General features: G+C 36.7%; 1 protein-coding gene across 1 annotated transcript in view; it reads right to left on the bottom strand.

Moving 5' to 3' along the window:
- LOC106883526 (DENN domain-containing protein 5B) overlaps positions 1 to 22,180 on the bottom strand; it is a gene marked incomplete at its 5' end in the record, with an annotated part of 134,389 nt that extends 112,209 nt beyond the window's left edge. Inside the window, 3 exons of the mRNA XM_089348318.1 lie at positions 4,934 to 5,059; positions 5,888 to 6,422; positions 22,049 to 22,180. Coding sequence (XP_089204444.1) covers positions 4,934 to 5,059; positions 5,888 to 6,422; positions 22,049 to 22,180 — 793 coding nt within the window. The remainder of the gene's footprint in view (positions 1 to 4,933; positions 5,060 to 5,887; positions 6,423 to 22,048) is intronic.
- Positions 22,181 to 23,338: the final 1,158 nt, after the last annotated feature.

The following is a 23,338-nucleotide window of genomic DNA, read 5'->3' as shown; positions in this document are numbered from 1 at the left end:
ATCAGAAAGTGTCAGCTTCATTTTCTACATTAATATTATAAGCATTCCACAATTTTGAATAGAAGCCAAAAATGGCATTAAAGAAAACCCTCAACAATAGCATATAATTTGCATCAATTGCCTTTTGGGGGTTACATATGTGCACCTATCATGTGTGTGTGTGTGTGTGTGTAATTTTATTTTCTTGATGCTATCAAATGATAAAATTAGAACCCTAAAAGGGGGAAAAAAATTATGGATTATATCAAAACAAATTTCGCAATTTAAGATTTTAAATTGATGCCAATTGGTGCCAAAGGTGAAAAAAAAAATGTTCTTATTCCTCAAAAACACAGTAGTACCCAAGAGAAAAATTAGTCAGGGAAGAAGTTTCATTATGACATCAATACATCAAGTTTAATGTTGCAAAGGAAATAACTTGAGCTCAGTGAAATACATCCTGAAATATTTAACCATAAATGGTGATTTTTGAATATAGATAACATCATCATCATCATCATCATCATCATCATCCCTTCGACAATACCGTCTCAAATCCTAGATATCATAGGGCTGGTTACTCAATTTTCATGATATATAAGCGACCGAGATCATAATATACCCCTTGAATGGGATTCCAATTTGTCACAAAGTTTACAGCTCAGTGGACTGGGGTAATAAAACATGAAGTGTTTTGTTCAAAATCACAACACACTTCCTGGCTCAGGGAAATGAAACTATGACCTGGTGACTGTCAGTGCAACACCCTAACCACTAGGCTGCACATGCTCACCAGTAAATAACAGAAATAGGAACCCTGCATGATTTACAGTTGCACGCCTTTGTGCACTTTTATAGTCAATGAAGCAGATCTTGATTGGAGATCATAATTAACAAACAACCTTTCAAAGAGTCAAAAGAAAGACAGTTTTCTTAGAAGTCAGGCAAAGAAGTTTGCACAAAACTAAGATGTGAAAGAGATTTCTATCGTTTCTATTTTTATAGACACTGAAGAGCATTGTTTTGGAATTAGACAAGTGACAGAAGTTGAATGGTGGAAAACTTGAAGTGAAGGACATCTAGCGAATAGAAGATTATCATAAAAGAGAAGAGGTTTGGTACAATGTTCAGGTCATCACAGTTGAAGTGGGTGGGGAATCAACTGCGGCAGTGACTGTGATGTAGATCAATAATAAACTGGATAGAAAGTTGAACAATCAATACAAGTGTCTGGCTTTGTCTTTCTTTCCTTTTTATTTTTTTTTAGACTTCTCAAGAAAGAGGAGACAGAAATCTGTAAATGAATATGCATTGTCATCTTTGCAATGTTTTACAGTTGTTAAGTCTGAGAAGTAAAGAAAGTAGAGAACTTCTACTGTTAGTAGAGGAACATGTTAGAAAGAAGATGGTTGGCCAATAAGAACTTCATAAACTGATAACTGACTGACTTTGAAGGTGGTGGGGAGCTGGCAGAAACGTTAGCACGCCGGGCAAAATACTTAGCGGTATTTCGCCTGCCATTATGTTCTGAGTTCAAACTCCGGCGAGGTCAACTTTGCTTTACATCCTTTCGGGGTCAATAAATTAAGTACCAGTTGCATTCTGGGGTTGATCTAATTAACTGGCCCCCGCCCCCAAAATTTCATGTCTGGTACCTTGAGTAGAAAAGAACTGACTGAAATTACCAGATACAGTGATGGCTGTGAGGTTAGGAAGCTTTCTTCCCAATCATATGGGTTCAGGTTCAGATGCCCTGTCTGACACCGTGGGCAAGGGAATTTAGTAGACAGAAACTTGGTGGAAATCCATCGTGTGTGTGTGTGTGTGTGTGTGTGTGTGTGTGCGTGTGTGCGTGTGAGTGGTGGTGGTGGTGGGGTCTGTATGTATGGATGGCCATGATTTTACTAAGTTTTGCATGTTTTCTCAAGCACAGCAAATTGCTAGAAATCTTGTTCCTTCTAATCTCTTCTGTGAGGCTCAATATCTGAAGATTCTTTCTCACCACTTTGTCCCACATCTTCTTGGGTCTACCTCTTCCACAGGTTCCTTCCACAGTTAGAGATCTTCTTTATGCAACTGTCCTCATCTATACACATCACACTACCATACCAGCACAGTTTTCTCTCTTACACACTACATCTGATGCTCTTTATATCCAATTTTTCTCTTAAACCATTTACACTGTTGTACATGCACAACCAGCGCAGGCTCTTGTGCGGGTGGCACATAAAATACACCATTTTGAGCGTGGCCGTTGCTAGTACCACCTGACTGGCCTTCGTAGGATTTTCGAGCGAGATCGTTGCCAGTGCCCCTGGACTGGCTCCTGTATGGGTGGCACATAAAATACACCATTTTGAGCGTGGCCGTTGCCAGTACCGCCTGACTGGCCTTCGTGCGGGTGACACGTAAAAGCACCCACTACACTCTCTGAGTGGTTGGCGTTAGGAAGGGCATCCATCTCTAGAAACTCTGCCAAATCAGATTGGAGGCTGGTGTTGCTATCCGGTTTCACCAGTCCTCAGTCAAATCGTCCAACCCATGCTAGCATGGAAAGCGGACGTTAAACGATGATGATATGTCCTCTGCAGTTACAGCCCATGTTTTGCTGCCATATAGATAACTGTCCATACACTCACACACCATACTATATGCCTTTCACTTCAATGGAGAGGCCCTTTGTTACCAACAAAGGTAGTAGCTTTTAGAGTATCCTTCACCACAGCTGTTGTTTAAAGAGGAACAGTATAGAAATTTTGACATTCACTCAGACTAGAATATTGACAATATGGAAGCCTGTCATATATTCCAGTCATCATCATTTAATGCCCATATTCCATACTGGCAGGAGTAGATGGTTTGAAAGGATCTGATGTGCTCAAGGACTGCATTCTGCACCAATGTCTGCTTTGACATGCTTTCTATAGCCAGATCCCCTCCCTAATGCCAAGCACTTTACAGTGCTTTTTACATGCCACTGGCACTAATGGCACTGCGAAGTAAGTTGCAAAACAGAAAAGAACAAAACAGGAGCAAAGGGAAAAGCCCTCTTGACAAAGTGGTAGTTATAGGAGTATTTGAGAGGGAGTAGGAGTGATTTTTATGCCAGGCACAGGTAAATGTCTTGTTAGAAAGAAAATACATGACTAACATTTATATCAGGCAGGTGGGAGAACCTGAGAAAATGGTAAGATGATAGTGATGTAGTATCAAAGCAAAACCCTGAAGAAGCAAGAGATGATGCGGGGGGGGGGGGGCAGTAGATCAGGAGTGAGGGACAATTATAAGAGTGGGACAGAAGAGAACTAGATGGTTGGAGATGGAGGTAGAGGTGACTGTATTGAGTGGCAAACAAGAGTGAAAGTGCAGTTTAATGGGGAAATATAAGTATGGGGTAAAGGTAAGAAGAGAGAGGTAGGGATGATTATTCAGGGAATACAGGAAGTGGGGAGGGAGAATTTGTGGTACATAAGAGATAGCTATAATGAGTGGACAAGGAGGCAGAGATGAGAGGGCACTGGAAATGAGGAACAATAAGTGGGGTGAAGAATGGCAGAGGAACAGGAAAGGGGAAGAAGTGGAGGTACGTGGAACAATTAAATGGGATACAACAAAAAAATGTTGCTTGTACTATTGACAGATACTAGCATACGACAATTGATTAATGTTTAATTTTAAATTTTGTAGATTAATAGATTACTGTTACTTGTTGGATCATAAAACAGTTGCTGCTTAGAGTAAGGGTAAACCAAGAAAGACTTGAGACAAAGAAGATAAATGACAGCTTAGAATGTTGGAATGCTGTGCCTTGTGAAGGTTATGAGCAACTGCATAGCTGCAAATTGTGCAAGTTGATAAAATCTATGCCATTATGGACATTAAACTGATGACAATAATAGTTCTAGAATATGACCAAGAAATATCTAAAAGAAATGTAAAGACAGATGTTTTACTAACAGACAAAACACAAAGACACACATGAGCACTAACAACACACAAACGATTGCATTCTTTGCTAAGAGTGCTTCTGTCCAATATTTAAGTTATAGACAAATACAACATAAACTTTGTGTGTGAGAGAAAGAGGTAGGAAGGAAGAGAGAGAGAGACTATGTGGATAAACCAATTAAATATAAAGCTTGGCTTTATATATATATATATATATATATATATAGTAGAATAATAAAGAGAAAGTTCTTGATACAGTATTCTATGTATTTGGAAGAATGAGTAGAGATGGGTTTTTTTTGAGGGGATGATTTCTACTTTAATCTTAATGGTGTTTACAGTCAGTGACTCTGATATGAGTTTCAAGCTTTCAAGTAGCCGTTTCCAAACTGGAAAATGTATGTTTTACTGGTTGCTTAAATGGCAAAAGATTTTTTCTTACAAGTATACATACAAAAAAAAATATCCCCTCAAAAAAAAACCATCTCTACTCATTCTGTCAAATATATATATATATATATACATATATATATATATATATACACACACACACACACACACACACACACACGTAAACAGAAAGAAAGCAAAAACTGAAGATTCTCAGATGATAAATACTTAAGCATAAACGAAACGAAAAAGAGAAACCATTGAAGCAAAGGAGATGGAAACGGCTGGGTCGAGTTTGTTGCTATAAACCAAACTTTAGTTGTCAAGATCGCTTTGCAATGGGTTCCACAAAGTAAAAGAAGATGGCAGCTGACCAAATGAAATGTGATGGAGAGCAATAAGAAAAGATCTTAAAAGCAGAAGGGTTAACAATGGAACAAGATGTCAAGGATGCTTTCAGTGTCGGAAGGGGGAATGATCTTGGTGTCGCCTCAAGTGCCACAAGGCACAATGAGAACCAAATGAATGAATGACACACACACACCAATTATTTACATTAGTATTAAGTTCATTGAAACTATCAGGGTTTTTTGGAATAATAAATAAATATACATACCTGAAGAATAAAAGAGGACTTGATGTTCAAGTAAGATACTGCGGAATATCCTCAAAATATTTCGAGAATCCAATAATTGAAAGAGTTCCCAGAGAGAAAAGTCAAATAATGGTAATTCATTCATGCCTGAAACAATGGAGGAGTCACAGTATTAAGATCTTCAACATCAATTTGTAAAACACGGTCATAAAAAAAAGAAAATCCCATGCAAACCATGCCAGCATGGAAAAGCAGGCATAAAACAATAATAAACACACATGCACATTTTGATTAACAAACAAGGAAATAGTACTCAATATAATAGAGTTTATTCATTCATTCAAAGTGAAACCACAGTTTCAAATAAACGAGTGTGTGTGTGTGCATGTGTGTGTGTGTTTGTGTATATGTGTTGGATGTGGTGTTGATGAAACAGTAATTATTCTTGAAATATGCATATACACTCATTACCTACTGTTTCGTAGGGGCAGGAGTAGGGGTGTGATAAGTTTTTTCCCCCACCACATGGTTCTCAGTTCAGTCCTACTGCATAACACCTTGGGCAAATGTCTTCTACTATGACCTTGAGTTAACCAAAGCCTTGTGAACAGATTTGATATATGGAAACTGAAAGAAGCCTGCCATGTGTGTGTGTGTGTGTGTTTCTGTCCCCCACCACTGCTAGACAACTGGTGCTGGTATATTTACATCTCTGTAACTTAGCAATTTGACAAAAGAAACTGATAGAATATGGAGTAGGCTTTAAAAAATATAAGTACTGGAGTCGATTGACCCAATAAAATTCCTCAAGGCAGTGCACCAGCATGGCCGTAGTCTAATGACTGAAACAAGTAAAAGATGAAAAATAAAAGTCATATATTTGTATATACACATACATTACACACATATATAGATATATTTGTGTGTGTATATGTATGCACACATGTGAAAGAAAAGCAATATTTAACAACTTACCAGGTCTTTGACAAAAGATTGGTAATGAGGTGCCAAAAAATTTCATACTCCGACCAGGTGGCGGCAATGGTACTTCATATAGAACATTATAGACATAGCATTCCAGAGGTAGTTTTCTTTCCTTTTGGTTACTCACAGCATCATGTAGTTGTTTGAGAAATTGACGCGTGGCTGAGACAAAAGGAAGCTGTGATATTAATGCAATTCCTTTAGTGACATAAAGTTTGTCATTGTTTATATCATAGATGGTGTGTGGTCGAGGCCGAGACTTTCGCATTGTCATGGGACTTTGATCAAAAGTAGATTCCAGTTCCGGATAAAGTGTACGTGATTGGTCATTACTCAACTCGGCATGATGCATTGCCTGCAATGTTTGCATTGCGGCACATATCTGTTCGTTCTCAACCTCTTCGTAAAACACATACACAGCTCCATAGGTTCGTGAACCATCCTCTTTAGTGATCATAAAAGAATGAAAGTGAGGAGATTTCGGTTGACTTTGAGTCCGGAATGATAAACCCTTGGGAAGGCAAAGCTGAAAGAAATGAAATATCTTATAAGTAAAAAAAAAACACAATTTCACAAAAATGCCATCAAATCATCATTTAACACCCATTGTCTATGCTGGCATGGGTTGGATGGTGTGAAGAATTTACTAAAATAACAGTGTCAGTATTAAGCTGGAGTTTAGAACATGAGAAATTTTGATTGAACATTTGTATTTAGGTCATTTTAAAACAAGAAATTTGCATCTTAGAGTCAGAGGAGGTCTCCAGTAGGTAGGTTTTTAAAAGAGTTAAACATAAATTTATCAATTATTTATGCTGAGGAAACATTAAACAGGAGAAAGAAAATAATTTTTAATATTTTCTTCAATTTTAGGTAGAATAATTAAAAAGTTTAGTTGCATACCAGAGAAAAATAAGGTTGATACAAATATATTTTGTGCGTGTGTGTATATATATATTAAACCATGTATAATTTTCTTACATTGTTTCAGAGCTAGAAGCAAAAAAAAATCTTTTATATCCTTCATATTATTATTTTTGCAAATCACAAATAAGCTTTACTTTGTCTTTTATGCATCATCATCTAATATGTTGGCAAACTCCATATTAATGTTCACAGAATAAATGTAGATATTTACTATTAAAATTTGAAATATGCAAATAGATTCAACTGGGAATTTCACAAGCTGGCAAATGAAAATTGCATCGAAATATTTTAGATTTTTATCATCACTTAATGCAGAAAAAGAGTGCAGAATTTGAGAAAAAAATAGAAAATTTTTATTAAGAGATGAAGCTAATTAATATTAACAATATGGTTATGGCAGTGAGCAGGCAGAATCATTAGCATGCTAGGGGAAATGCTTCGTGACATTGAGTGTCGATAAAATAAGTAGCAGTTGAACAGTGGGGTCGGTCTCCCTTGAAATTAATGTGTCTCATGGAAAATACATCTGAGGGGAGAGTGTTTGGCAATACTAAATATACATGTAGTTAGGTCTCACTTAGGGAGTTGAGCAACTCAGCTGAGATGAGCCAAGAGACCAGCACAAGTACAAAAATCCCTCTAGAGAGTGTTTAAAGACTTAAAAAAAAACAAAAAAAAAGTAAGCGGATACTCTAATATGATCAGTCACTAGAAATTTCTGGACAATAATTCAAAGTACACATTTACATACACACACTTACAGGATTTACCCTTAGTTCTATATTTGAAAGGGAAATATTCCTTCTATCACATCATCAAATAGTCTGCTCGCCTTTCCAAATCACTAAGTTTATTGTAAATAAAATAGACACGAGTGCCATCTACACATCAGTAATGGGTAAAGACCCCATTCAGTCATGAATGACCATGATATTGCACCTAGAAAGTTACCCGCCAAGGCACGAGTCCAGGTAGGGTTGTTTATAGAAGACCTGCAGTTGCCCATGCATACCAGCCTCCCCTCCCCGTGCCACCAATGTTATCCAAGGGAAAGGCAAAAGGGGCTCATACAGCTTGGCACCAGTGATGTTGCAACTCATTTCTACAGATGAGTGAACTGGAGCAATGTGAACTAAAGTGTCTTGCTCAAGAACACAACATAGATCCCGGTTGGGGAATTAAAAAATAAAAACCACCAACAATCTCAATAAGGCTATTTCCAGAGTTCTTCCTAATGTTAATAATCTGAAGATAATCTAGTTAGACACACTACTGTAATACAAATCATTTCATAACAGATGTTATTCCTTTTATGTATTTTAATAATTATTCACCACTGATTTCTTTTCCTTCAGCAAAAATACCATTTTGGCTTTGTTGGTATCCTATTGACATCACACCCACCATATTTCTAGTTACAAGATTACATCATATGTGAAAGATATTGCTCATATTAATTTAATCTTTTCATCACAATTTCCATTAAATTAACATTTGGAACCTTCTTTCATCGATTAGACCAGAATAGAGGCAGCATCCTGATTTTGCAAACTGGTGAGACCTGTCTTCTGTTTGCAGGGATAGAATTCCAGGGTGTGGTCTTAGTGCAGGAGTCAAAAGGTTGACACAAGTAGGAGAGATGGGGGGGGGGGGGGTACTGTCAAGTAGGCCTGGAATCAGTTGGTACACAACAAGATACAGCATTCTTCAATTTCTACCACTGAATTCTTTCTCAGCATGAAGGAAACAGAATATTCTAATTATATCATTCTATCAAAGCCTAATACCCTAAGTCTAGACTTCTATGCTCTCAAAGAATTACCTCTATCTCTTTTCAGCAGAAAGCATTTTAAGGCTATTTCTTTGCCAAAGCAAAGATAAATCTTCCAAATTCCTTAACTCTTTGGCGTTTAAACGAGCCATAGCTGAATATTCTACCCAATTTATGTTCAAACTGACACCTCTCACACCTACCCTACAATGCCATTTTAAAGACAGACAATCACATCCTCCAAATCTCTAAGCTATGAAATACTGCATGCTTAATTTAAAACCATGTGAATCTATAAACATTACATTTGACAGAGTAATCTAAATGCGAAAGGGTTAATAGATTTCCCCAGTTTGTTGTTCTTTATTACTCCTTATCACCAATCCCATTGCCTTAATTTCTTCTTCCACCACCTTTAATCATGTCTTCTCAATCTTCCTCTGCTTCCTTCTACGTTCATATCCAAAAACTCCTTTCATCCAGTTACCTTCATCCTTCTTCAAGGATATGACCCAGTGATTTCATCACATTTCTCTTCACATCATTGATCACTAGCTCGATTTCCACTAAATAAGCTTGGAAATTTGACAAAAGGTAAAGTTGAAAGCTTTGCTGTTAGAATAGTATGTGGAGGAAGATTCTTGTTCAGTCATCATGTATATTATCTGTATTAGGTCTGTGAGCAGTGTGCTGGTTGAATGCAGTGCTTTGAATTTGTGATATGATTTGGAAAGAAGGGTAGATGGATTAATAATGTCAAGGATTAACCTTCCAAGAATTTTTGAGGATGTGTATAGGAGAATGATGAATATGAATAATATTACTTCAGTTTAGGATTGTTATAATTTTGTCCAGTTCCCAGTGTATGGCAATTCAACAACAGTAGCATTGATATTAGTTGTAGATGTTGGTGATTGAAGTGTTCCCTCAGGCCTCAGGTGTTGGTGATTTTATTTTGCACCAAGCCCTTTGAATTTTTATATATCCCAGATGATTCTGAGATATTTCTAGGTTCCTATTTTTCATTTTGTTTCCTTCTTTTCTTTGTACAGTTTCCAATAGTTGGATTTTAGAGAAATATTTCATAGAGCATTTGTTTGATGTTGCTGTACGAATATATTGAGATTGCTGTTATGTCATGAGGGTCAGGTGTGAGCATTGTTGCTGATGGGAGTGATGGTGGTGGTACTACTACTACTACTACTACTACTGTTAATTAGCCTACGAAGTGTTGTACCCTATTTGTGCTAGATTTCTGGGTGGTTGGAGTGTGTGTGTGTCTATTTTTGTTATTTCTTCCTTTAGTTGGCTGATGCTAAATTATATTTCAGTTGTGTGTTATTTTGATGCATAGAGTTTTGAGATCATCTCTGCTTATTTCTAGAACATGATTGTTTCCTCTTGTTTTAAATATTTTTACATTATGGTTTTTGTCTTTTTGGATGTATCTGATTATTTTGCTGGCTACATGCATAGCACTATTTATGTCAGTAATTGCAGTGGTGTCAAATTCTGAGCAACTTGTTTTAGTGTTTTATTTTCTTCTGTAGTTCGTGAGGAAATAGTTACAGTTATATAACCAAATTGTCTGAGACGATAGAGAACAATGCTCAAACTGTTAACTCCATCTTTTTCCTCTTTGGTTTGTTTGTTTGTTGGTTTTTTCACCAAATATTTACAACAGTTTTAGTCTGTCCATTGTCAGGGATTCATTTATCATGTATCTGTATAACATTCAAAAGGCTGATCCCAGCCCTAAAACATGCACAAGCTAATATGGCACCAGAGGCTAAACAAAACACAACATTGTGGTTACAGGAAAAAAAAAATGCATCTCTATCTTTTACTGATTTCAGTCACTGGACTGTGGCCATATTGGGATATTGACTTAAAAGGTTTAGTCAAACAGATTGACCCCACTACTAACATATTAAGTCTGGTACTCTGTTTCTTTTGCTGAACTGTTATGTTACAGGGACATAAACAAACCAACACTAGTCAAGCAATGGTAAGAGAGCAACAACAACAACACACACACACACACAGACACACACACACACACACACACACACACACACACACACACAATGGGCTTCCACAGTTTCTGCTAACCAAATTCACTCACAAGGCATTGGTGCCATGCAGTGAGAATGAACCCAAAAGCATGTGGTTGCAAAGCAAACTTCTTAGCCACGCCTACAACTATCACCTATGTATGTAAGTGTATGCACACACACACACACACACACACACACACACACACACACAACAAAAAAGATAAAGTTAACAACACAAAATAAAGTTTTCCATCAATATTAGAATTGCCTTGAAGATATTGAGAGCTGAAATTACATTAAATTCAAAATAGTGTCACATCATCATCATCCTCAATTAACGTCCGCTTTCCACGCTGGCATGGGTTGGACGGTTTGACTGAGGACTGGCAAGCCGGGAGGCTGCACCAGGCTCCAATTTGATCTGGCAAGGTTTCTACAGCTGGATGCCCTTCCTAACACCAACCACTCCTAGAGTGTAGTGGGTGCTCTTTACATACCATCGACACAGGGGCCAGTCAGGTGGCACTGGCACCAACCATGCTTGAATAGTGCTCTTTATGTGCTACCAGCATCGGAACCAGACAAGCAGCACCAGCATTGACCCTGCTTGAATGGTGCTTTTTATGTGCCACTGGCACAGGTGCCAGTCAGGCGACACTGACATCAGCCACAACCACAATTTCGCTTGACTCAACAGGCCTTCTCAAGAACAGCATATTGCCCGACAATTGAAGGGTACTTTTATTATAATGTCACATTTACTATAATGATGAATAAAATTATTTATAGAGAGAGAATAACATTATTCTCCTCTTGAATAGTTGTTTCAATAGGAAAGTAAAGAGATAATTATTGGGAATGCTTATCTTTAATTGAGGCCATTATGAATCCATTTCCTATTGTTCTCACAATACTCTCAATTATAAAACCATTAAAACAAACAATTGATATAAAAAATAAAAACTGGCACAGAAAGAATATTACACAGGGAATTTGAAGAGAGATGCTGAATACGATAACTAATCCATTTGATATTGCAGAGTTTGTTATGAAACGTGTTCTGCTCTCACAAGAAAGTTCCTTCTGGATGGAATAAACAAACACAAGAGGAAGAAATGAAAATAATCAAGATTCTTTGGAACAAATGCAACTACCTTATTAGGGTGGATCTTTTTTTTCTAAACAGTATTTTATATGTTAATTTGTTTTATATTTCAAGGAACCCTATGTCAAGACTTAAAGAAAGTGTACTCTTTGCTGCTTTTTAAAGAATTCCTCCAAAACTAAAGGTAATAAAAATCAAACCAGAAATTCTATCAAGACATCAAATTCTGAGACGTATACCTCTCTTCCTTTATGAAAAGATATTTAAAAGACTAATTCATATTACTCTTTACCTCTTACATATCTACTGAATTCCACCTCACACCTGTTTGTGTGTCTCTGTCACACTCCAACCTTTCATCATCTGACACAAGATCACCTCCTCCAATGATCCCCTCCCCTTACAAAGATTCTTTGCCATTGTTTGTGTCACATAAAAAGAATCCAGTCAACAAAGTGGTTGGCATTTGGGTGGGCATCCAGCTGTAAAAACCATGTTGTCCAAAACTGACCTCACCTGTGGTGGTGCCATGTAAAAAGCAATCAGTCCACTCTGCTGGGTGGTTGATGTTAGGAAGGGCGACCATAAAAACTGTGCCAAAACTAACACAAAAGTCTGGTGTAGTCTTTTGCCTGGCCAGCTCCTGTCAAACCATCCAACCCATGCCAGCATGGAAGGCAGCCGTTAAATGATGATGATGATATTTTCTGAATTCTAAGCTAATCATTTTACTTCTCTACAAATGAATATTAGATGACTTTGACATGTGAACACACACACACACACACAAAATCAGACATTACTCCAATCACAAGTGACATGAGTAAAAGTATTATACTATTTCCTGCAAGCTGCTTACCAAATGAACATTTCTGAAATCCAGGAATCAATGCACTGACGAGTCAGCTGTTATGTAGAACTCCAAATAACTTCCCTTTCCAAACAGAATCCCACAACTACCTGTCTTGCTATTCAGCCTTCACACACACTACAGCACTCATATCACAATCACATTATAACACAATAAATACATCTATACATTCACATACACTATAATCAAGTCTCCAACTAAACAGCTTAATCTTACCACTTTACTTCACACTAGAACACTAGATCTAAAATCAAATTCTTGGTATTACATAAGTAATATTTAGACACAAGCCACAGAGTAATCTTATCACATACATTAACAAAACACCTTCAAACATGCACTGAAATAATAATTTAACCAAAATTATTATTTTTTTTTGAATATGGAATCAATTTAGAACAAAAAACTATGTCAATCATCACAAAGCCGTTTTACTTAGGTTTCTAATCTCCGTCACAACTGACAGATTTGTCAAAACAAAGCTCTTTATATCATAACCTCATGATTTTTAGACCCAGTATTACTGATGGTCACCTCTTACTACAAACCCCAAAACTTGATTTCAAAGACCGAGAGGTGACATTTCACATTCATACAACTTTATGATTAAGAATTAGGAGGAGATAAATATGGATTTGGTGGAGATGTAATTGTTCAGATGAATGCTTCTTATATTCTCCTGGTTGAAAAATGTAAGTGTATCATCATCAGCATTTAATGTCAACTTTTCCAGCCACACATGGGTTAGACAGAACTGAAGTTCATTTTCTACAGCCAGATGCTCATCCTGTTGCCAACCTGTCTTCAAGCAAAGTAATGTTTCCTCATGGCCAAACAAGCTTTTCATGGAAGACTGAAAATAAATGTTGCTTGTATAACAGTAATGCTCATTTACATCACATGATGTCAAGACAAGGGTGCATGCAAACACACAGAAAAATTTTAGCATCCATTTACCAAATTCACTCACAAGGCTTTGGTCAGCTTGGAGTTAAGTAGAAGACGCTTAATCAAGTTGCTGCACAGTGGGACTGAACCTGAGATCACATCATTAGGGAGTAAGCTTCTTAATCACTATTTGAAGTTCTACACATTCCTAAGAACTGTACTACTGATGGCAAAGTATCATTAACCCTAAACCCCATACTGGGATACAAACCATCAATGATAACTACAGAGAAATGACAGCAACTGTACTGATATGATCCAGTCCATTTCTGCCCACCTTCACTGTAGCTGTTACCACCAGAATCCACAGACATACATAAACAGAATGAACTCTATAAAACATGTCGAGACTGCAAAGTCTACACCATGTATAACTAACAAATGAATATTGCAGTGTGCAGTATGGTCAATAGCTAGGTGTATATATATATATATATATATATATATATATATATATATATATATATACCTTCAACAACAGATTTATGGGTCTCACCTAGCCTACCTGTCAATTACAGGTGTGTATGATGGTTCTCAATCAGGGGGTGAACTGCAGGTATACAACAAATTAGGATATTGTAAACATTTCCAATAAGTAGCTGACAGAGTTTACAATGTATTTCATCATAAGTAGTTTCTCAACTGATTTTGATTTCTTTACATCACCTTTGTTAACTTATAAACATACATAGAAAAACAGTTCAACAACCAGCTGTATATAACATTACCTAAAACTGGTACACTGCACCAACTAAACACACTCACTCTCATACATATATCATCATGATCATCATCATTCAACGTCCGCTTTCTATGCTAGTATGGGTTGGACGGTTTGACTGAGGACTGGTGAACCAGATGGCTACACCAGACTCCAATCTGATCTGGCAGAGTTTCTATAACTGGATGCCCTTCTTAACGCCAACCACTCTGTGAGTGTAGTGGGTGCTTTTTACATGCCACCGGCACGAGGGCCAGTCCGGCAGTACTGGTAATGGCCACGCTCAAATGGTGCTTTTTACGTGCCACTGGCACGGGAGCAAGACCACTGCTCTGGCAGTGATCCCGCTTGGATGGTGCTGTTAGCGCTCCACTGGCACGGGTGTCAGTCATTGAATTTGGTTCAGTTTTGATTGATCTCACTTGCCCCAACAGGTCTTCGCAAGCTGAGTTTAGTGTCCAATGAAGGAAGGTTGGCATGGGTGCCAGTCATCGAATTTGGTTCAATTTCAATTTCGATTTCACTTACCTCAACAGGTCTTCGCAAGCGGAGTTTAGCGTCCAATGAAGGAATGTTACGTGTAAGTGGGCTGGCTACATCCCTGGCAGAGGCCTTGGATTTTGGTCTCACTTGTCTTGCTGGGTCTTCTCATGCACAGCATATTTCCAAAGGTCTCGGTCACTAGTCATTGCCTCGGTGAGGCCTAATGTTCGAAGGTCGTGCTTCACCACCTCATCCCAGGTCTTCCTGGGTCTACCTCTTCCACAGGTTCCCTCAACCGTGAGGCTATGGCACTTTTTGACACAGCTATCCTCATCCATTCTCGCCAAATGACCATACCAGTGCAATCGTCTCTCTTGCACACCACATCTGATGCTTCTTAGGTCCAACTTTTATCTCAAGGTACTACACTCTGTCGAGTATGCACACTAACATTACAAATCCATTGGAGCATACTGGCTTCATTCCTTGCAAGCTTATGCATGTCCTCAGCAGTCACGACCCAGGTTTCACTGCCATGTAACATGGCTGTTCATATATAAGTGTACAGTAAAACCCCTGATGGTAGAGCCTGAAAAGTGTAAAGTTTCAACGGTAAACTGGGTGGAGTTAATGGTAAGGTGAATAAGGAGAGTTACCGAAGATCTGATAAGGCAGGGAGAGATGTCCAAGAGAGGCAGGATCAAACTGGGGTGACCATGTGAGTGTATGTTACATATGGTTCAAACGTACAGAAAACACAAGACAAAGAGAAGAGAGAGAACAACAAGCAGGTGTATTAGTTTGATGCTCAAAAAGAATGGAAAAGTCTTTGACATTATGAGCCTACCTTCCTTGACAGAAAGGGATGAGAGGGGGAAGAGAGAGAGGGGGAAGAGAGAGAGAGAGAGAGAGAGAGAGAGAGAGAGAGAGAGAGAGAGAGAGAGAAATGTGTTGGGATTAATGGAACCATTAATCGCAACACTTTACAGAAACTGTTGAATTTATGGAGAAAATCTATACTTAAAAATACAATGTCCTCAAAGAGTTTATCTTTCCTGAAACAGTCTTGTGAATAGTTGGCATTTGTCTGTACTACCTTCTCAGTCTTAACAGCTATAAGTAATATAGTTGTGAGTGCAGTGAAAAAGGGGCTGTTTACAATCTGTAACTCTAAACTCTCAAAATATTGTGTACTGTAGTAAAAACAACTGAAGATGCTATGCATTGTAATGCACAACACATGATGAAAGTGTTGAAATATCTACCCTTACCACACACCCAATAAATTTAGGCCTCCATCATAAAAATGCATGTAAATGTGCATAAACCACAAATCAGGGATTCATCTTTTATGAATGTCCCATGCAGTGAACATCTAGATAACTGTGCAAATGAAAAATTTACAAAATAAATGATGAAAATGTACAACTTTGAAAGAGAAAAGAAGAATACTTTATAAGAATTTTAAATCTGAAATGAAACCAAAAATAGCCAACACCCCATATAATAAACACTGGTAAAAAAATATTTATGACCAAAACCAGAAAATAGTACTATCACTACCACAAAAATAACAACTTCCTCTTTAAGAGCACGTGTGTTTGAAAAGGTTTATCAAAAACATTCACACACTAGAAAAAAAAACTTCTTCCCAAAAAAGGTTAGTAACATCCTCATAAAAGATTTCATAATATTTTTTTTTAATAATTTTTATTAAAAAATCATCTTCACACTTCAAAAAGTGTATTCAGTTATCCTCATAGACTTTCAAATTATATATATATATATATATATATATATATATACACACACACACAAAATATCAAACACATATACACAAGGAACGTGTTTTGCTAGTTCATGGGTGGGCTGCACTTGCAGGCATAAGAGATAATATTCTCTTGAATGCATCTGGCATTTAAAATACCTGAGAAGTCATAGACAAGTGAGATAACTCACATCAGATCCCATGCAGGAGTCATAGGCATCAACGTGTCATCATTTTGGGGACTTGTCAATAGTGTGTACCCAATGCACATACAAACAATGTGCTTCTTTCAATTTCTACCAAATCCATTTACAAGGTTTTGGTCAGCCCAGGGCTACAGTAGAAGACACTTGTTCAAGGTGCCATGCAATGGGACTGAACCCAAGACTACATAGTTGGGAAGTAAGCTTCTTAACCACACAGCCATGCTTGCACCTTCTATCTTTATAAACTTCAAAAATATTTTCAACAAAGACTACATTGAACTTCTGTTGATAAATGTATTAGATAAATGTGCATGTGAGGAACGATACATGTAACCAGCTAGCCCCGTGCCATCAAAAAGGACAGCTAATTGTGGTATTTTATATATATATATGGATGGCCAATCAAATTAATACCCTTGTCAATGTTCATATACATTCACATACATTCCCTTGTACACACACACACACAGAGTTGAAACACTGACTTTTCTTTTCACAGTTGAATGTTCACCATCCCCACCAGTTTGCCATCACCCCTTCCTTTCTCATTCATAAGCTGAGACGGAGAATAATACAAGAGTGTTATTATAATAGATATCACATAATACACACACACACACACACACACACACAGATTTAAAGCGGAAGGAGAAATAGGTAGTAGTGATTTGAAGATAAACTTTCAGTGCAAGTTTGTTTTTTGTTCAACTCCTACATAAATCTCTGAGAGATCTAAAAATGTATTATTTCTATTTTTGAAATCAGTGAATGTGTTTTACTAGAATTATTATATGTTTACGAGAGCCTGACAAGCATCTCCAACTAGCAGGCCATTGCTACTCCAGACTGATGACGAGCAAAGACTCAGAAACATGTCTCTGGATGCAGGCTAAGTTAATTGGAAGTGCTTGTCTCCCCCTCGTAAACATAAGGACACAGGAAATGTGTCGAGGCAGACAGGAAGTGGTGCTGCTTCCTAGGGCTAAATAGCAGTAGTATTATTCTCTTCATGGGACTCTCAACATTAAGTTGACAACATACAACTACTTTATTGCATCACCACTGCATAAACCTCTCTGAGAGATTTAGAAACGTATTATTTCTATTACTGAACATAATTGTAGCTAAAATTGGATTTATCTAATAATTTCAAGAACGTATTCAGTTTACTTTGGGAAAAATCTATTCAGATTATAAAAACTACGTTTTGAATAGATTTAAACAAATATAAATATATAGACTCACTAATAATTTCTTTTCATTGAACAAGATGTAAAAATAATCCAATAACTTCCTGATGTTTTCAATAGGTTCCCTCCCCAACCATAACCTTTTTATTTATATGGATGGATGGATGGATACACACACACACACACACACACACACACATATCCCTGTAAATCTTAATAGAGTCATTCTTATACATACATAAATATACCAATTAACTACATTTTACAAGTCGGAAAATGGATGAAAATTGCACGATATGTGAAATACAGATGAACCAACATGAAATAACTTATTCTATTGGATGATTAAGTCAGTACAAAAATAATTGCCTTATTGTTACTTCACAGACATAATCCAAAAACAAAATCAATTAATGGACTTATAAAAATATAATTAGTAAATGTAATCAAAAGATAAGATATAGCAGTAACTACAGAGCAAGGCAAAATTTAAGATTATCAGCTTCAAAAAGAGAGACAAACAGCCATACTCTTTCACATAATATACAAGTACAAAATGGATTCTGTCTTTTTCTCTTCCAGTTTCAACCTACCTCACTCATAATTAGGCAAACTAACATTGATGGTTTCAAAATCCCAACAAACACTAATTTTCTCACAGATTTTCAACTTGTTTATAAATCTCTGAACTTTTAAAATATGCTAATCACTGTTGTATTTTGTCTTTGAAGAACATCTTTTCCTTTCAAACAATTTTTATTCACAACACACTCAATTAATTGAGATAAGTGGCCTTTGAGACGCTGTGGTGCTTCGACTTGGTTGTGAATCTTCAGTCAAATCTACATATGGATCAATGAATCTAAACAAGAACTGCAGTTCTTGTTTGTTGTATTCAAATGCCTTTCCTAACACCAACCACTTCACAGAGCATACTAGGTGTGCTTTTTTATGCTACCAGAACGGGTGAGGTCAGCAAGTGGCTCACAAGACGAAACTCTTCAACTGTGAGGTTACTTTATGATCAGAAGTTAAAGCATTATAGAACAGGAAAGAGAGAAAGTATGGTGGAAATGAGGCATCAGGGAATACACTGAAGGCATAAGAAAGCAGTGAAAAAAGCAAGAATAGGAACAGGGAATTAGGAAAGATAGATGGGTAGGTTTGCAAAAGTGTGAAGACAGAAATGGTAGATGGTTAGAGATGGGGATAGAGGTGAATGCAATGAATGGAAAAAATGGGAGTGGATGCGTGGGTAATGGTGAGTTTCCGTTTGGCAGGTAAGGTGAAGGAAAATAAGAGTTGATTGGAGAGGAGGCCAATAAATAGAAACAATAACCCCACCCCCACCCCCGTACATAGATGAAAAATAAGGAAATGATGTGGGAAGAGTAGGGAAGTGAGAGGGATGCAGAGTGACAGAAACAGGTGAATATAGCGAGTGACAAAGATGGAGATGAGTGAAGAATGGCAGATATGAGAGGGTGTTCAAGGGAAGATGGCATCTCGTGGAAAATAGAAGAGGAAGGAATGAACTGAGAATGTGCGACCGATGATGAAGAGAGAGAACTGGTAGGACAGAAGAGGGATGGATGCAGGCGGTTCTGCTTTCATAATTAAAGCAGTTAAGTTCCAAAGAACAGTGGCGGAATGATGAGTATTAAGAAGATGAGGTTTGAACTGGGGCAGATTAGGCATGAAAGGTGGATATAGTGAGTGAGAAAGGTGGATATAGTGAGTGAGAAAGGTGGATATAGTGAGTGAGAAAGGTGGATATGAGTGAGCAAAGGCAGAAATGAAAGGTGTGGTTTTAGGACCTCAGTTTTACTGAAATGAAAGCATCTTCTCAATCATAGCAAGTTACAAATCATCTTCATCTTCTCTCCCATCTTGCTTAATCCCCAAATACATTTTTTTTTTCATGTTTATTCAAGTGATAGTGTCATGATTTACAAGTTGTAACTATTCTATTGACTCCACAACTCTGTTTCATTTATGTTAATGCAATCTATTTTATATCAAAGTGAAACTCTGTGAAAACACTTGATTGCATCCATCCAACCCAAGCCAGCATGGAAAGCAGACGTTAAACGATGATGATGATAAGGAAATGAACAGACTAAAATTAAGAAGCAACTAACTAGATCAATATTTGAGCAAAGTAGGTAAGGAGTTTGTTCCATAGAAATAACAGTCCAAGAAGAAGGAGTGAGGAGGAAGAGAATTAAGTTACAATAACCATGGAGAGTCTTTGCCAAAAAAGTAAAAGAGAAAATGGCTATATTCTTCTTTATTAAAGGGTACACAGTCTGTTGTAAGCCATTTAGTAATCACTCTTTCGTATAGGATTCCCTGCTGTTTAACCTCTTAATCCCTACCTTATATGACTTACCTCATAGACTTAAATCTAATTGCAACAGTTGTTGATGTCTAGCCCACACACACCACACACATTTATGTCTGTATATATATATATATATATATATTATCATTTTATATCTACTTTCCATGCTGGCATGGCTTGGGCAGTTCAACAGGATCTGACACATCAGATGATAGTGTCCTGCTCCAATGTCTCAGTTTTGGCATTGTTTCTACAGCTGGATGCCATTCCTTCTGCCAACCATTTTACAGTGTGTACTTGGTGCCATTTCCATACCACCAGTACTAGTGAAGTCATCATGTGGCTTGCAAGACTACAAAGTTCAAGGGAAGTAGGGCTTTATGCTAAGAAATGAGGAGTTAAAGCATGAGACATGTCATAACAGAACCTGTTTCTTGCAGTAGAGGAACTTCAAGACTATTAACATTTTAGAAGAGAGGTTAGATGTAATCAATTGGAGCTGGAAAAATATATATATATATATATATATATATATATATATATATATAGTAATTATATATATATATATATATATAGTAATAATATATATATATAGTAATAATAATAATAATCCAAAGATGGAATTTATAAATATTTTAATGTTAAAATATTCATAAATTCCATCCATGGACTATTATTATTACTACTACTACTACATTTATCCTATGTTATATCAGCACAGCTTGGTGCAAACCCATAAAATTACTGTTGAATGTTGGATTCAGAAATATAAGCCTTTAAAACCTTTCAAATGTGTCATGGGTTAAAACAAAATTAAAATTCTCATTTCCAATCATCATCATCATCATCGTTTAACGTCCGCTTTCCATGCTAGCATGGGTTGGACGATTTGACTGAGGACTGGCAAGCCAGAAGGCTGCACCAGGTTCCAGGCAAAAGTTAATCACTGAGATGGTCGTGGAGGGGTGGCAGTGATGGTAATTTCACCTACTTCTTTAATATTCTCTCCCATCTACTCCATCACTCTCTCTCTCTCTCCATACCTCTCACAACTATAAATCTGTTCATCTCCTTTTAGTTCACCTTTTTAGGCATTTTCTTTCTGTCTCTCATTTATTCTCCTTTAATTACAGGGAAAATAAAAATTTACATGAAAACAGGTTAAGTCATAAAGCAACCTCTCTAGTGCTGGTACCCTGAAAAAAAGTAGGCAATACACCCCTGTAAAGCAACTGGTATTAAGAAGGGCATCAAGTGAAAGAAAGCAAGTTCAAGCAGACATTGGAGCATGATGCAGTCCCCTGACTTGTTGGATCCTGTTGAATTATTCAGCCTATGCCTGCGTAGAAGGTGAAAGTTAAATGATGACAAGGAATAAATGCACTAAATCATTTATTCCCTAGGGCTTTGATGCATTTATGAATAGAACTATTTCACCATCATTTGGTTATTTTTATATATTCTTAGTATAATAGGTACATACCTTTTTTTTTTTCCTTTTTTTATAAGCAATGTACAACAAAATTAATTCTTTTGGGAAATAACTTCCAGAAAACATATCCCTCAAATATCAGTCTATAGGAATACAATTACATTCAATAAATCTATTAGTATTTAAAGTTTCTAGCATGAGATGACCAAACTTCAGCAAAATTGTTAATCACAAGTGGTTTTAATTATATTTGTTAACAAAAATTAATACTATTTTCAATATTGAAATACATCAGAAAAACACATTTGTAATGAAGTTTATTAACTTACCATTCCAACAGCTTCTTTGTCGAATGGATTCCATGGCACAGTTTCTGGGTAATGTGCTAAAACTTTGGATTTGTATGGTCTTCTCAATGGAGCACAATGAAGATTATCTCCTGTAATGTGGAAAAAAAAAAACTATATGAAACACAACAGATTTTCTTAAGATAAAACATTTACGGTTGTCAATCTTAATACATACAGATCAGCTTACATAGATGAAAGAAAAATAAAGAAACAATTTCTACCTTACAAAAGATGACTTGGTTTGATATGAATCCCAAGCAAAATCTTTTTAACTGAACCCTAATTTCAAGTTGAATTCAAATAATAACTAAAGCTGACACAAGCGATAACTCTAAGGGATAATAATTCTGCAGTAAATGCTAACAGTTGATAATTTGTAATCAATAATCTTAAAATAACTCAGCACTGACAGAATTAATTGATAATTTTTGGATGCTTGAATGAAGCCTGATCCTTGTCATCATCTAACTTTCACCTTCTACGCAGGCATAGGCTGAACAATTCAACAGGATCCAACGAGTCAGGGGACTGCATCATGCTCCAATGTCTGCTTGAACTTGCTTTCTTTCATTTGATGCCCTTCCTAATAGCAGCTGCTTTACAGGGGTGTATTGCCTACTTTTTTTCAGGGTACCAGCACTAGAGAGGTTGCTTTATGACTTAACCTGTCCTCATGTGCTCTACATTCTCACAGGTTTATAGGAATAATTCAATAGTTTGAATTACAGTGACATATAACACCAGTGTATGTGTTTCCTCAACATATGGGCAGCTAATCAAATGGTAAAGATCAAGTCATACATTTCTTAATGGAAGAAAACATTCTATTTAACCCTCTAGCATTTAAACTGGCCATTATCAGGTCCAAAAATCCTACAAGTTGTATGTTTAAACTGACCAAATTCTGTTTCCCACACCTACCATACAATATCATTCTAAAAATATACCATCACATCACTGAAATCTAGAAGCAGTGAGATAATGTATGACTAACTGAAACCAATTTGAAACAAGCATTACATTTGACAGAATAATTTGAATGCTAAAAGGTTAAGACAAACTTTCAGCTGAAATTTCAAATAGGAAGAAAGAAAGAGATGTCTTAGAATAACTTTAAAAATATTGAGCATGTCAAATCAACAAAATTGTTATCACCTAAACAAATCAATGCCTAGAATTATTTTCCAGATACTTCTCTTAGCATAAACATTCCTTATTTTTGCTGAAAGAATTGGAAAAATATATATGGCTTATGGTCTCTGTTATGAC

This window comes from Octopus bimaculoides, chromosome 3, assembly GCF_046866305.1.
Source record: "Octopus bimaculoides isolate indiv1 chromosome 3, ASM4686630v1, whole genome shotgun sequence".
NCBI lineage: Eukaryota > Metazoa > Mollusca > Cephalopoda > Octopoda > Octopodidae > Octopus > Octopus bimaculoides.
The sequence above is the reverse complement of the archived record's forward strand: the minus strand, read 5'-3'. Positions and strand labels throughout refer to the sequence as shown.